Below are 14886 nucleotides of genomic sequence, written 5' to 3' on the forward strand. Positions count from 1 at the left end.
CTTAACCCCTAACCGTAAACCTAACCACTAACCCCTAGTCCTAAAATAGCCTTTTTACATGTGAGGACTGGCCGAATGTCCTTACTTACCTGAATTTTAGTTGGTTTACTATTCTTGTGAGGACGTTTGGTACTACCAAGTGTAGTAACACGTATACACACACACACACACACACACACACACACACACACACACACACACACACAGTCACACACACACACACACACACACACACACACACACACACACACACAGTCTTTGGTAGATTGTCATCTTTGTTCCCTAAATGGCTGATGTGTCTTATTTAAATGTAGGGTTTGGATGGTGGTTTTCATTGTTTCAGCTGAGGGGTTTGGCAACTGTTAAAAAACAGATGTTTTTGTAGGTCAGAGGATTGTCGACAGACTCGTAGTGCTGAGAGTGTTTTGATAGAAAGAGAGAGAGTGTGTGTGTGTGTGTGTGTTTTGTGTGTGTGTGTGTGTGTGTTTTGTGTGTGTGTGTGTGTGTGTGTGTGTGTGTGTTTTGTGTGTGTGTGTGTGTGTTTGTGTGTGTGTGTGTGTGTGTGTGTGTGTGTGTGTGTGTGCGTGCGTGCGTGCGTGTGTGTGTGTGTGTGTGTGTGTGTGTGTGTTGCAGTTCTCTTTCCCCAGCATGTTATTTATTATAAGTTCTCTCGGACATGTGAACTCCTCCCGTCCACCCTGCAGTCACCGAGATGGAAAACGTCTAGTCATCATAACACCAACTGCGGTTGCGCTCCTATCTCCACCAACATGGCATTTACCGGATCAGGGTTTCTCCCAGTACCCCGGATTGGAGCATATTTGTGGCCACTTATTCCATAATAGCTCCCTCTTTTTCTGACAGAAACTAAGCACAACAGCAGGCCTATTTTACTCCCAGCTTGTGCCATATCTGGCCTGTTGTTTATGACAGATATATGACATATTTTCTTGTAGTTCAGGAACAGTATTACGATAGAGTGATCTGTTTTTAGATTCAGCTTCCCTGCAGTTTAATAGTGGTATTTTTTTTTGGTGTGTTTTGGTGATGGTCCACTCCTCCTTCCACTAGCCATGCAATTATTTTGTTCCTTCCTTCTTGAACCAACCTCCTGGTTTTTCAAAAACGTGGAATTGAGTGTCAGTGTCCATAGAGTCCTCACACAATGATGTCAATGAGACATAAGTTTGCCTGGTTACTATGCATTCCTGTCATCTCCCTCCCCATCCAATCAATCTTTGCAATCAAATGGAAAATTAGTAACCTGTTAGGCCTAGAGGTCAAAGGTCAAGTTGTGGGATATGTGGCATGTATTTTGTGGTTGTAAATCCTTCCCTCCTTTGCCACAATCTCCCCTCTGCCCCCCTTGGCTAACATCTCTCTCCTTTCTTTTGTTGCAGGATGGAAGAGTGATGATGGGATGGATGTGAATATGGGCCAGTGGGCCTACACAGGCATGCGTGCCCCTCTCTTCTGCCTGGCCCTGTTGCTGCTGCTGCTCTCCCAGCCTGCCCCCTGCTGCTGCCAGGACAGCCAGGGTTCTCCCCAGGGCCCCGCCGACGGCCCTCGATTTCTCTTCACGCAGTCTGTCTATCATGCCACTGTCTACGAGAACTCGGCAGCGCGAACATACGCCAACAGTAAAGTTAAAATGGGCATCCACCTGGCCCAGCGCTCCTGGGAAATACGCTACAGGATCACCTCCGGGGATGAAGAAGGCTTCTTTAAAGCAGAGGAGTACATGCTGGGAGATTTCTGCTTCTTACGCATAAGGACTAAAGGCGGCAACGCAGCCATCTTGAATCGAGAAATCCAGGACAGCTACTTACTGACAGTGAAAGCCTCCATCAAAGGAGAGGTTCTGGAGACCTGGACCAAAGTCACTGTCCAGGTCCTGGACATGAATGACCTCCGACCTCTATTCTCACCCACCACATACTCAGTCACCATCGCAGAAAGCACCCCCCTCAGGACTAGCATAGCACAAGTTACAGCCACTGATGCGGACGTCGGCTCCAACGGGGAATTTTACTACTTCTTTAAGGAGAAAATGGAGCTGTTCGCCGTGCACCCAACTAGCGGTGTGGTCTCCCTCAGCGGGAAACTGAACATTGAGGAGCAGAACCGATACGACCTAGAAATCCAGGCGGTGGACCGCGGGATGAAGTTGTATGGCAATAACGGTGTGAGCAGTACGGCCAAGCTCTTTGTGCATGTAGAGCGTGTCAATGAGCATGTGCCAGTCATGAATGTGGTCACCCATGTCCCCTCGTGGTTAGACAAGAACCCTGTGTATGCAGTGGTCACTGTGGAAGACCTGGACGAGGGGTTAAATGGAGAGATTGAGTCCTTGTCTATAGTGGCCGGAGACCCTATGGAGCAGTTCACTCTGGAGAGGTCAGAGGGCAATGAGTTCGCTATCAAGGCGTCTGACCAAGTGGACTGGGAGAACTTCCCTTATGGATATAACCTCACTCTTCAGGCCAAGGACAAGGGTGCCCCACAAAAGTTTTCTTCGGTCAGGGTTGTGCACATCATAGTGAAGAAACCACATGCTGTGGAAGTAAAATTTGAACAGGAGTCGTATGAAATTAGTCTCAATGAAATCTCACCCCCAGGCACGATCGTAAAGGTGGTGAAAATCACCCCTGAGCCAGACGATGCGGAATATATTCTGACCCCCTCGACAGACTCCTCCTACTTCCGGATGAACACCCTAACGGGCGTGATCTCAACTGCTCGCTGGTTCACGGAGTGCACCAAGGACGTGTTTGACCTGGAAGTGGTGGAGGTGGACAGCGAGCTGGGGGTCAAAGTTCGGGTCTCCATCGAGGACGCGAACGACAACACCCCAACATTCACTCAGCTTTCGTACGAGGTGTTCGTCAATGAGAGCGTTCCCATGGGATGGACCGTGCTGGCGGTGTCCGCTGTGGATGCTGATAGCGGGGAGAATGGATACATAACATACAGCATAGCCAGCCTTCAGCCCCTGCCCTTCAAAATCAACCAGTTCTCTGGCATCCTCACCACCACACAGGAGCTGGACTTTGAGTCCTCGTCTGAGAGCTACGTGTTTGTGGTCAGGGCCTCTGACTGGGGTTCCCCCTACAGACGAGAGAGTGAAGTCAACGTAACTGTCCATCTGGAGAATGTGAATGACAACCAACCCTTATTCGAGAAGGTGGCGTGTCAGGGACTAGTCTCTCGGGACTTCCCCATCAATGAGGTAATCACCACCATGTCTGCCATCGACATAGACGAGCTGGAGCTGGTGAAGTACAAGATCCTGGAAGGGAATGAGAGGGGCTTCTTTGACCTGAACCCTGACTCGGGGGTCCTAACCCTACGGAGGTCCCTCTCCACTGCCAGTCCAAAAAATGGAATCTTCAGTTTGAAAATAACCGCCACAGATGGAGAGAACTTCTCCGACCCGATGTTCGTGAACATCTCTATTGTTCATGGGAAATCTTTCCCCAAGAGCTTCAACTGTAGGGAGACCAGAGTCGCCCAAAAGTTAGCTGAGAAATTACTAAATAAGTCCAAAGCTAGAACCAAGCCCAAGATCGAGGAAGGGTTCATTGACCTTTTCTCCGTCAACAGACAGACACCTCAGTTTGATAAGGCCTTTCCCACAGACATATCAGTGCACGAAGACCTAAAGGTTGGGTCCAGTGTCTTCAAGGTCAACGCCTATGACGGCGACACAGGTTTTAACGGTCAGATGTTGTATGCCATCTCAGATGGAAACACAGACAGCTGTTTCACCATCGACATGGAGAGTGGGCTGATCAGCGTCTTCCTGCCCATAGACAGAGAGAAAAGAGACAGATACCTCCTCAACATCACTATCTACGACCTGGGCCTGCCACAGAAAACCGCTTGGCGTCTGCTCACCGTCTACGTAGAAGATGCCAATGACAATGCACCTCAGTTCCTGCAGGAGGGAGGCTATAGAACCTTCATTCCCGAAAACACAGCCATTGGCACTGATGTCATTCAGGTTGAGGCCACTGATAAAGACTTGGGGCCTAATGGAAAGATTGTCTACTCCATCCTGACCAGCACCACCCAGTTTGGCATCAACAGCTCCAACGGGATTGTGTACGTTGCCGGGCAGCTGGACAGGGAGTTCGTCTCCACCTTCAACGTGAAGATTGAGGCTCGTGACCGTGCAGAGAAAGGGAACCAGAAGTTTTCAGTCACCACTCTGAAGATCTCTCTAGAGGACGTTAATGACTGCCCCCCTGCATTCATCCCCAGTGTCTACAATACCCGGGCCCTGGAGGACCTGCCAGTGGGAACCGTGGTGGCCTGGCTTGAGACCCAGGACCCAGACCTTGGCCTGGGTGGCCAGGTTAGATACTCCCTGGTCAATGACTACAACGGGAAGTTCGAGGTGGACAAGGCCAGCGGGGCCATCCGACTGACCAAGGAGCTGGACTACGAGACGCAACAGTTCTACAACCTCACGGTGAGAGCCAAGGATAAAGGGAGACCTGTCTCTCTCCTGTCTGTCACCTTCGTGGAACTAGAGGTGGTAGATGTAAACGAGAACCTCTACACTCCCTACTTCTCCCACTTCGCCCTTACGGGATCAGTGAAGGAGAGCGCCCGCATTGGGACCACAGTCCTCCAAGTCACGGCCCGGGATGACGATGATGGTAGAGATGGGGAAATCCAGTACTCTATCCGGGACGGGAGTGGACTGGGACGATTCGCCATCGACGAAGAGACGGGTAAGTGCAGATTGCCTTAAAAAACCCGCTGTTGCATGTATTATCACAGTTTAGATTAGTCTTGATAGTTGGTTTATTCTCTGGATTTATAGGCATTAACAATTGAACATAAAACAGATTAAAATTATGCGTTGTGTAGATATGTTAGATTTAATGTTGTGGTGCTAGAGCTACAATATCCCCTTTTACTGACTAATGCTGTGTGTGAGCCATGTGTGTTGCTGGATGATGCTGGACCTTATAAATCCCATCTTGGCTGTGTGTGTGCGAGATGGAGAGAGAGACATGCTCCGGAGGCCAGTCCAGAGGCTGACAAAGAATCTAATTGTGGAGCGGCTGCCGCATTTTGGGCTGGGGTGTTCTTGAGAAGGTTTGGAGCTGTGATTTATAAGCTTAGCTCCAGTCTGGGAGATTGAATTACCACACTGATCTCTTTATTTACATTTAGTGCAGTTGTCATGTCATTTTCGCCTGACCCAGACGTTTGGCTTCTCTCTGCCTTCTCTACCTAAACCGCCTGCCCCTCCTCTTCTACTCGTCTCCCACTCTGGGCTGGAGCTCCGCCAGACCGTCCTGGGAAGCTTGACAGGTCCTTTGTGACATTCTGCTCCGAGGTATTCTAGGATTTTCCTGATTCTATTTATTTAATGGCGGTTCGTGCCCGGCCGTGCGATCTGTCCACTAGGAAGACGAGGAGGGGCAGAGTAGACCGGTTAATTTCCTATCTGAAGGGAGAGGAGGCGGCAGAGTGCCAAGAGGGAGGATTAGGGTTATTATGACCTTGGCCCACGGTGTGTGTTCTACCTCGTGTCCCTCCGCCCCACACACACACTATATAAATCCTACATGAATTATGGCCCAAGAGCAGTTTCCACTTAAAATGGGAAGGGCTTGGAGGAGAGGGAACGGGGGAGAAGAGAGGGGGAGCAGGGGGATAAGAGAAGAGGAGAAGTGGGAGAAGAAACAGGAGATTTTAAACAGCATCACCTCCGTGTCTGACGGAACGGTAAATTATCTTGATGGTTTCAAATTGCCTTTAGATCCCCAGCAAATGGTGCTCCGGGCCCAAGTAATCCTTCATCACACTCTAGGATCGTGTTGTGGAATGAGAATAAGAAAACAGGAGAGAGAGAGAGACAGCCACTCCAACCGACTCCTCCTTTAGTATTTCATGCAATTTAGCTGGAAACTGAAAATGCCCAAAAGTGGTCCTCGAGCTCAGTCGGAGTCTATAGCCAAGGCCTAGTTGTCTTTGAACTGTTTTGGTTTCAGGGAGGAGTAGCCTAGCTCAGCATGTTTAGCAGTCTGACTCTTTTCTTGTCCTTCAGAGAAACACTCATAAACTCATCCATTAGACTACTGCCGTTTTATAACTACTACTGTTTCTGCTCATGGCAACAATGTTAGTTTGAAGCTATTGATAATAAATGCCTCAGTGTGCAGCTGCCGGCTCATGTTCTGCAGTTTGGTCTCAGCTGAATCGCATTCGGGAATCGTCCCCAGACTTTTCTTCCGACACATTGTTGCTGCTGGCTTCCGGGTTAAGCGGGCGGGTGTTAAGAAGCGTGGTTTGGTGGGTCGCATGACTCAACCTTCGCCTCCCGAGACTGTTGGGGAGTTGCATTGATGAGACAAAATCCAAATTGGGGCGATAAATGGGGTAAAATAAAAATATAAAAATAAATCTGTATGTATAATGTATACCAAACACATAACATTGATTTAGAAGTTGAACGATCCATGCATAAGGACTACTTATAACAATTTCCACTGAAACATGTACACAAAGTAATTTCATGGAGAACCGTGCAGATGCAAACTTTGGTAATGGAATTACGTTTTCCAAAAACGATATAAATAACTGCTCAGAATTCATATTCAAAGATATCTGCAGAAAGAATGGGGTGTCAGTTATGATATGAAACCTTGAGTTTGAAAGGAAACAACTGGGTTATTGAAATACAGTAAGTCTAGTGGATTTATACACAGTTACAGAATTACCATATGAAGTTACATCATGGGTCCATGAGCTGTGCCACACAGCAATGCATTATTCTGCTATAAAGAGGAGGAAGGGAAGCGCTACTAAGGTACACAATAGTACATTTTGGTAGATAGAAGGTGCTCTTTGGTAAAAGGGGTACATTGGTCATCAAAAAGAAAGGAGGACCAAGGCACTCTTCATATAGATTAAAATGCCTTTATTAGTATGGCATGTTCGATAGAAACAACGTTTTTTCATCAGGGAGTACAAAAAAAAGGAATACAATGTCCTCTTTTGAACAGCTTTTCAATTAGCATTATTCTGAATATGAGTTCCGTGTTTACCATGGAGCCACAAGGTCGCCTAGGCAGAGAGCTCCTGTAAATGTGTTAATATTTGATTGTTTTAATGTTTTTTGCTTGCATTTTTTAGAGACGTTTTATCTTAATAAATACTGATTATTTATACACTGAGTGTACAAAACATTATGAACACCTGCTCTTTCCATGACATATACTCACCAGGTGAATCCAGGTGAAAGCTATGACCCCTTATTGATGTCACTTGTTAATGCCACTTCAATCAGTGTAGATAAAGGGGAGGAGACAGGTTAAAGAAGGATTTTTAAGCCTTGAGGCAATTGAGACATGGATTGTGTCTGTGTGCCAGTTAGAGGGTGAATGGGTAAGACGAAATATTTAAGTGCCTTTGAACGGGGTATGGTAGTAAAGTGGGCTCCAAAATTACTGGCACCCCTGACTGGCAATGCACAAACAATGCTTAAACAAATATAAACAATATAATTATAGAGATAAACTCAAAATACCAACATGTGAGAAATACTGTACTTTATTGCTGTTTCAATGGAACCAACCAAAATCATTCAATTATTTAATACAAAATTAATTGAACCAATATCAAGGTTTCATAATTATTGGCACTCCTCATTTAGTACTTAGTGCCACCACCTATGGCAAGGATAACAGCATGGAGTCTTTTCCTGTAATATTTGACAAGGTTAAGGAACACATTTGGAGGGATTTTGGACCATTCCTCTATGCAGATGCTTTCAAGATCCTTCACATTCTTGGGTTTGTGCTTATCAACTGCCCCTCTTCCACTCAGCCCACAGGTTTTCCATTGGATTGAAGTCCGGCGACTGAGAAGGTCATGGCAGAACATTGATTTTGTTCTCACAGAACCCTTTCTGTGTGGATCTTGAGGTATGTTTTGGGTCATTGTCTTGTTGGAAAGTCCACCTACGGCCATGTCCCAGCCTTCTGATAGAGGCAACTAGATTGTCAGACAAAATTGCCTGATACTTGGTAGAATTCTTTTTTTTTCTTCCATGTTTTATTTGAAACTGTAGATGGCACAGGCTAGGACATCACAGAGGCTTGTTATAGTTTTGACTGGATTTCACTCTCCAAGGTGGGACTAACCCAATAATTGATGTGTAGTGAGTCTCTGGCGCCTTAGCGAAATCTAGCGGATGTCGGCTTCACCCAGGTAGGTGCTACATGTTGTCTGAGGAGTATCTACCCATGGACTCTGCGGAAAAGCTGGGAATGGCAAGGGCTGGCTTGATGATCCAGACCTGTCTTATTGACTTGCCCCCTCCCCCACTCCTGCTGATTCCCTCGTACTTAAGCCTGCTTCAGGGCATCAGAGGGCCTGATAAAAGTGTACATGTTTTATTTTTTTATTTCACCTTTATTTAACCAGGTAGGCTAGTTGAGAACAAGTTGTCATTTACAACTCCAACCTGGCCATGATAAAGCAAAGCAGTTCGACACATACAACAACACAGAGTTACACGTGGAATAAACAAACATACAGTCAATAATACAGTAGAAAAAGTCTATATACAGTGTGTGCAAATGCGGTAAGATAAGGGAGGTAAGGCAATAAATAGGCCATGGTGGTGAAGTAATTACAATATACCAATTAAACACTGGAGTGATAAATGTGCAGAAGATGATTGTGGAAGTAGAGATACTGGGTTGCAAAAGAGGAGGATAAATAAATAAATACAGTATGGGGATGAGGTAGTTGGATGGGCTATTAACAGATGTGCTGACAATGGTCCTTTAAGCTAGTGAGGGAGATATGAGTCTCCAGCTTCAGTGATTTTTGCAGTTTGTTCCAGTCATTGGCAGCAGAGAACTGGAAGGAAAGGCGGCCAAAGGAGGAATTGGATTTGGGGGTGACCAGTGAGATATACCTGCTGGAGCGCGTGCTACGGGTGGGTGCTGCTATGGTGACCAGTGAGCTGAGATAAGGCGGGACTTTACCTAGCAGAGACTTGTAGATGACCTGGAGCCAGTGGGTTTGGCGACGAGTATGAAGCGAGGGCCGTATATGGGGCTTTGGTGACAAAACGGATGGCATTGTGATAGACTGCATCCAATTTGTTGAGTAGAGGGGTGGAGGCTATTTTGTAGATGACATTGCCGAAGTCAAGGATTGGCAGGATGGTCAGTTTTATGAGGGTATGTTTGGCAGCATGAGTGAAGGATGCTTTGTTGCGAAATAGGAAGCCAATTCTAGATTTAATTTTGGATTGGAGATGCTTAATGTGAGTCTGGAAGGAGAGTTTACAGTCTAGCCAGACACCTAGGCATTTGTAGTTGTCCACATATTCTAAGTTAGAACCATCCAGAGTAGTGATGCTAGTCGGTGAGATTGAGGGCATCAAGCTTAGATTGTAGGATGGGCTGGGGTGTTAAGCATGTCCCAGTTTAGGTCACCTAGCAGCACGAGCTCTGAAGATAGATGGGGGGCAATCTTTGCAGTAGATTGCAACTCCGCCCCCTTTGGCATTTCTATCTTGTCGGAAAATGTTGTAGTTAGGGATGGAAATTTCAGGGTTTTTGGTGGTTTTCCTAAACCAGGATTCAGACACGGCTCGGACAGAGTGGCAGAGTTTGCTAAAGCAGTGAATAAAACACAGTTAGGGAGGAGGCTTCTAATGTTAACATGCATGAAACCAAGGCTTTTACAGTCACAGAAGTCAACAAATGAGAGCACCTTTGGAATGGGAGTGGAGTTAGGCACTGCCAGGCCTGGATTAACCTTTACATCACCAGAGGAACAGAGGAGGAGTAGGATAAGGGTACGGCTAAAGACTATCAGAACTGATTGTCTAGTTCGTTCAGAACAGAGAGTAAAAATGAGCAGGTTTCTGGGCACGATAGAATAGATTCAATGCTTACTGTACAGACAAAGGTATGGTAGGATGTAAATACATTGGAGGTAAACCTAGGCATTGTGTGATGATTTGAGAGATATTGTCTCTAGAAACATTTAAACCGGTTGATGTCACCGTATGTGTGGGAGGTGGAACTAAAGGGTTGGCTAAGCCATATTGAGCAGGGCTAGAGGTTCTACAGTGAATTAAGACAATAATCACTAACCAGAACAGCAATGGACAAGGCATATTGACATTAGGGAGAGGCATGTGTAGCCGAGTGATCATAGGAGTCCAGTGCGTAGTTAGGCTGGCTGGAGACACGGTGATTCAGACAGCTAGCGGGCCGGGGCTAGCAAGCTAGCAGAAGGGCCTTAGAGGGACTTTGTGATAGATGAAGGCTGTTATAGCCTCCTCTTGCAGTTACGTCGATTAGACCAGTCGTGATGGAGTAGTAGGGTTCCGTGTAGCAAAGGGGTTCAGTCCAATTGGCAAAATAGGTATAGTGGCCCAAGAAATTGACCGGTGGACCTATTCAGCTAACAGTCCGATATGCTATAGACAGCTAGCGGGCCACAGGTAGCAGGCTAGCAGATGGGCATTCGGCAGACGTCGCGACGGAGGGACCTGTTGCAGAAAGAACCCTCGGGCAGATTGCGTCGGTTGTCCAGTCGTGAAGGAGCTCCGTACCTGCAGTAAAAGGGGTCTGGACCAATTGCCAGAATAGGTATTGTAGAGTGGCTGATGGACCTCTTCAACTAGCCGGGAGATGGGCCTAGCATGGGCTAGCTCCAGGCTAATTGGTGCTTGCTTCGGGACAGACGTTAGCCTGGAGAAGCCACTCGGGTTGCAGCTAGATAGCTGCGATGATCCAGGTGAAAAAGGTTCAGAGCTTGCGATAGGAAGCCGCGGATATGGAGAGAAAATAGGTCCAGTGTACTCTGGTTTGAATCGCGTTGTGCAAATTGGCGAGAGTTTTCCGAGCTAAAGGTTAGCTGATGACCGCAAGCAGTGGTTAGTTGACTACTAGCTAGTAGCAGGTTAGCTGGCTAGCTTCTGTTAGGGGATTCTGGTTCCGAAGTAAAGAAAAATACATTAGAAAAAAAGCAGATCCACACCACATTGGGTGAGGCGGGTTGCAGGAGAGTATTTTGAAGTTGAGGTTTAGAAAAATATAAAAAAGGATATGCTAAGAAAAATATATAAAAATATATATACATGGGACACGACAGGACGAGGACAAAGACGTCTGACTGCTACGCCGTCTTGGCAGAGGAGAGTGCTGAGCGAGGAGAGTGAAGGCTCTTGACTGACTTTCAGGGGACTATTGTAGGCTTGGCCTATGTGCAGCCTGCCGTAGTTGTAATGTATTGTATTGTACTCTACTGTGCTCTGCTCACTGTTCTGTACTGTTCTCTACTCACTGTTCTGTTCTGTACTGTACTCTACTCACTGTACTGTTCTCTACAGTACTCTACTCACTGTACTGTTCTGTACTGTACTGTACTCTACTAACTTTACTGTTCTGTACTGTTCTGTACTGTACTCTACTCACTTTACTGTTCTGTTCTGTACTCTACCCACTGTACTGTTCTGTACTGTACTCTACTCACTTTACTGTTCTGTTCTGTACTGTACTATATTTTTCTACTCACTTTACTGTTCTGTTCTGTACTGTACTCTACTGTACTCTGCTGTACTGTACTCTACTCACTGTGCTGTTCTGTACTGCACTCTACTCTACTCACTTTACTGTTCTGTACTGTACTGTACTCTACTCACTGTTCTGTTCTGTACTGTACTGAAATGTACTCTACTCACTGTACTGTTCTGTACTGTACTGTACTGTACTGTACTCTACTCTACTCACTGTACTGTTCTGTACTGTACTGTACTCACTCTACTGTTCTGTACTGTACTCTGCTGTACTCTACTGTACTGTACTCTACTCACTCTACTGATCTGTACTGTACTCTACTGTACTGTACTGTACTCTACTCACTCTAATGTACTGTACTGTTCTGTTCTGTACTGTACTCTACTCACTGTTCTGTACTGTTATGCTCTATACTCTACTCACTGTACTGTTCTGTACTGTACTCTACTCACTGTACTGTTCTGTTCTGTACTCTACTCACTCTAATTTACTGTACTGTTCTGTTCTGTACTGTACTCTACTCACTGTTATGTACTGTTATGCTCTGTACTCTACTCACTGTACTGTTCTGTTCTGTACTCTACTGTACTGTACTGTATTGTACTGTACTGCTCTGTTCTGTTCTGTACTGTACTCTACTCACTGTTCTGTTCTGTTCTGTTCTGTACTCTACTGTACTGTACTGTACTGTGCTGTTCTGTTCTGTTCTGTACTGTTCTGTACTCTACTGTTCTACTGTTAGTTAAAAGAAATCCAGGTTAGCAGGCAATATTAACCAGGTGAAATTGTGTCACTTCTTGCGTTCTCTTCAGTGTATATGCAACAGTTTGGACCGCCTAATTTGCCAGAATTTTACATAATTATGACATAACATTGAAGGTTGTGCAATGTAACAGGAATATTTAGACTTATGGATGCCACCCGTTAGATAATATACGGAACGGTTCCGTATTGCACTGAAAAAATAAATGTCTTGTTTTCGAGATGATAGTTTCCGGATTGGACCATATTAATGAACTAAGGCTCTTATTTCTGTTTGTTATTATGTTATAACTAAGTCTATGATTTGATAGAGCAGTCTGACTTTTATTTTTATTTATTTATTTTACCTTTATTTAACTAGGCAAGTCAGTTAAGAACAAATTCTTATTTTCAATGACAGCCTAGGAACAGTGGGTTAACTGCCTGTTCAGGGGCAGAATGACAGATTTGTACCTTGTCAGCTCGGGGGTTTGAACTTGCAACCTTCCGGTTACTAGTTCAACACTCTAACCACTAGCGATGGTAGGCAGCAGCAGGCTTGTAAGCATTCATTCAAACAGCACTTTTGTGAGTTTTGCCAGCAGCTCATCCCTGTGCTTTAAGCGTTGCGGTGTTTATGACTTCAAGCCCATAAACTCCAGAGATTAGGCTGGTGTAACCGAAGTGAAATGGCTAGCTAGTTAGCGTTGTGTTTGAAACTAATAGTGTTTCAAACGTCACTCGCTCTGAGACTTGGAGTGGTTGTTCCCCTTGCTCTGCATGGGTAACGCTGCTTCGAGGGTGGCTGTTGTCGTTGTGTTCCTGGTTCGATCCCAGGTAGGAGCGAGGAGAGGGACGGAAGCTATACTGTTACACTGGCAATACTAAAATGCCTATAAGAACATCCAATAGTCAAAGGTTTTTATTTTATTTATTATTCTTTTTTTTATTACCTTTATTTAACTAGGCAAGTCAGTTAAGAACAAATTCTTATTTTCAATGACGGCCTAGGAACAGTGGGTTAACTGCCTGTTCAGGGGCAGAACGAAAGATTTGTACCTTGTCAGCTCGGGGATTATGAACTTGCAACCTTCCGGTTACTAGTCCAACGCTTTAACCACCAGGCTACCCTGCCGCCCCGAGGTTAATGAAATACAAATGGTATAGAGAGAAATAGCCCTATAATTCCTATAATAACTACAACCTAAAACTCCTTACCTGGGAATATTGAAGACTCATGTTAAAAGGAACCACCAGCTTTCATATGTTCTCATGTTCTGAGCAAGGAACTTAAACGTTAGCTTTCTTACATGGCACATATTGCACTTTTACTTTCTTCTCCAACACTTTGTTTTTGCATCTTTTAAACCAAATTGAACATGTTTCATTATTGATTTGAGGCTAAATTGATTTTATTGGTGTATTATATTATGTTAAAATAAGTGTTCAGTCAGTATTGTCAGCATAAAAAAAATTGGCAAAGTAATCGGTATCGGCTTTTTTGGGCCTCCAATAATCGGTATCTGCGTTGAATAATCATAATCGGTCGACCTCTACACTTTACTGTTCTGTACTATACTGTACTCTACCTACTGTTCTGTACTGTACTGTAGTCTACTCACTGTACTGTGTTCTACTGTACTGTACTGTTCTGTACTAGCAGGAGACACTATGAGCTGAACATAACAGTATGTCAGTAGAAGGGAGGACAGTAGCAGGAGACACTATGAGCTGAACATAACAGTATGTCAGTGGAAGGGAGGACAGTAGCAGGAGACACTATGAGCTGAACATAACAGTATGCCAGTGGAAGGGAGGACAGTAGCAGGAGACACTATGAGCTGAACATAACAGTATGTCAGTAGAATGGAGGACAGTAGCAGGAGACACTATGAGCTGAACATAACAGTCAGTGGAAGGGAGGACAGTAACAGGAGACACTATGAGCTGAACATAACAGTATGTCAGTGGAAGGGAGGACAGTAGCAGGAGACACTATGAGCTGAACATAACAGTATGCCACTGGAAGGGAGGACAGTAGCAGGAGACACTATGAGCTGAACATAACAGTCAGTGGAAGAGAGGACAGTAACAGGAGACACTATGAGCTGAAGATAACAGTATGTCAGTAGAATGGAGGACAGTAGCAGGAGACACTATGAGCTGAACATAACAGTATGTCAGTAGAAGGGAGGACAGTAGCAGGAGACACTATGAGCTGAACATAACAGTCAGTGGAAGAGAGGACAGTAACAGGAGACACTATGAGCTGAAGATAACAGTATGTCAGTAGAATGGAGGACAGTAGCAGGAGACACTATGAGCTGAACATAACAGTCAGTAGAAGGGAGGACAGTAACAGGAGACACTATGAGCTGAACATAACAGTATGTCAGTGGAAGGTAGGACAGTAACAGGAGACACTATGAGCTGAACATAACAGTATGTCAGTGGAAGAGAGGACAGTAACAGGAGACACTATGAGCTGAACATAACAGTATGTCAGTGGAAGGGAGGACAGTAACAGGAGACACTATGAGCTGAACATAACAGTCAGTGGAAGGGAGGACAGTAG

The 14886-nt window shown here is 45.3% G+C and overlaps 1 protein-coding gene across 2 annotated transcripts in view; it reads left to right on the top strand.

Annotated features, from left to right (window-relative positions):
- Positions 1-1405: 1405 nt before the first annotated feature.
- The window catches only part of LOC115125295 (protocadherin Fat 3-like), a 245663-nt gene continuing 232182 nt past the window's right edge, over positions 1406-14886 (top strand). For both annotated transcript variants that reach the window (XM_065000500.1, XM_065000501.1), the window contains exon 1: positions 1406-4739. In XM_065000500.1, coding sequence (XP_064856572.1) covers positions 1421-4739 — 3319 coding nt within the window. In that variant the 5' untranslated portion in view covers positions 1406-1420. The remainder of the gene's footprint in view (positions 4740-14886) is intronic.

This window comes from Oncorhynchus nerka, linkage group LG14 (genome assembly GCF_034236695.1).
Source record: "Oncorhynchus nerka isolate Pitt River linkage group LG14, Oner_Uvic_2.0, whole genome shotgun sequence".
Lineage (NCBI taxonomy): Eukaryota > Metazoa > Chordata > Actinopteri > Salmoniformes > Salmonidae > Oncorhynchus > Oncorhynchus nerka.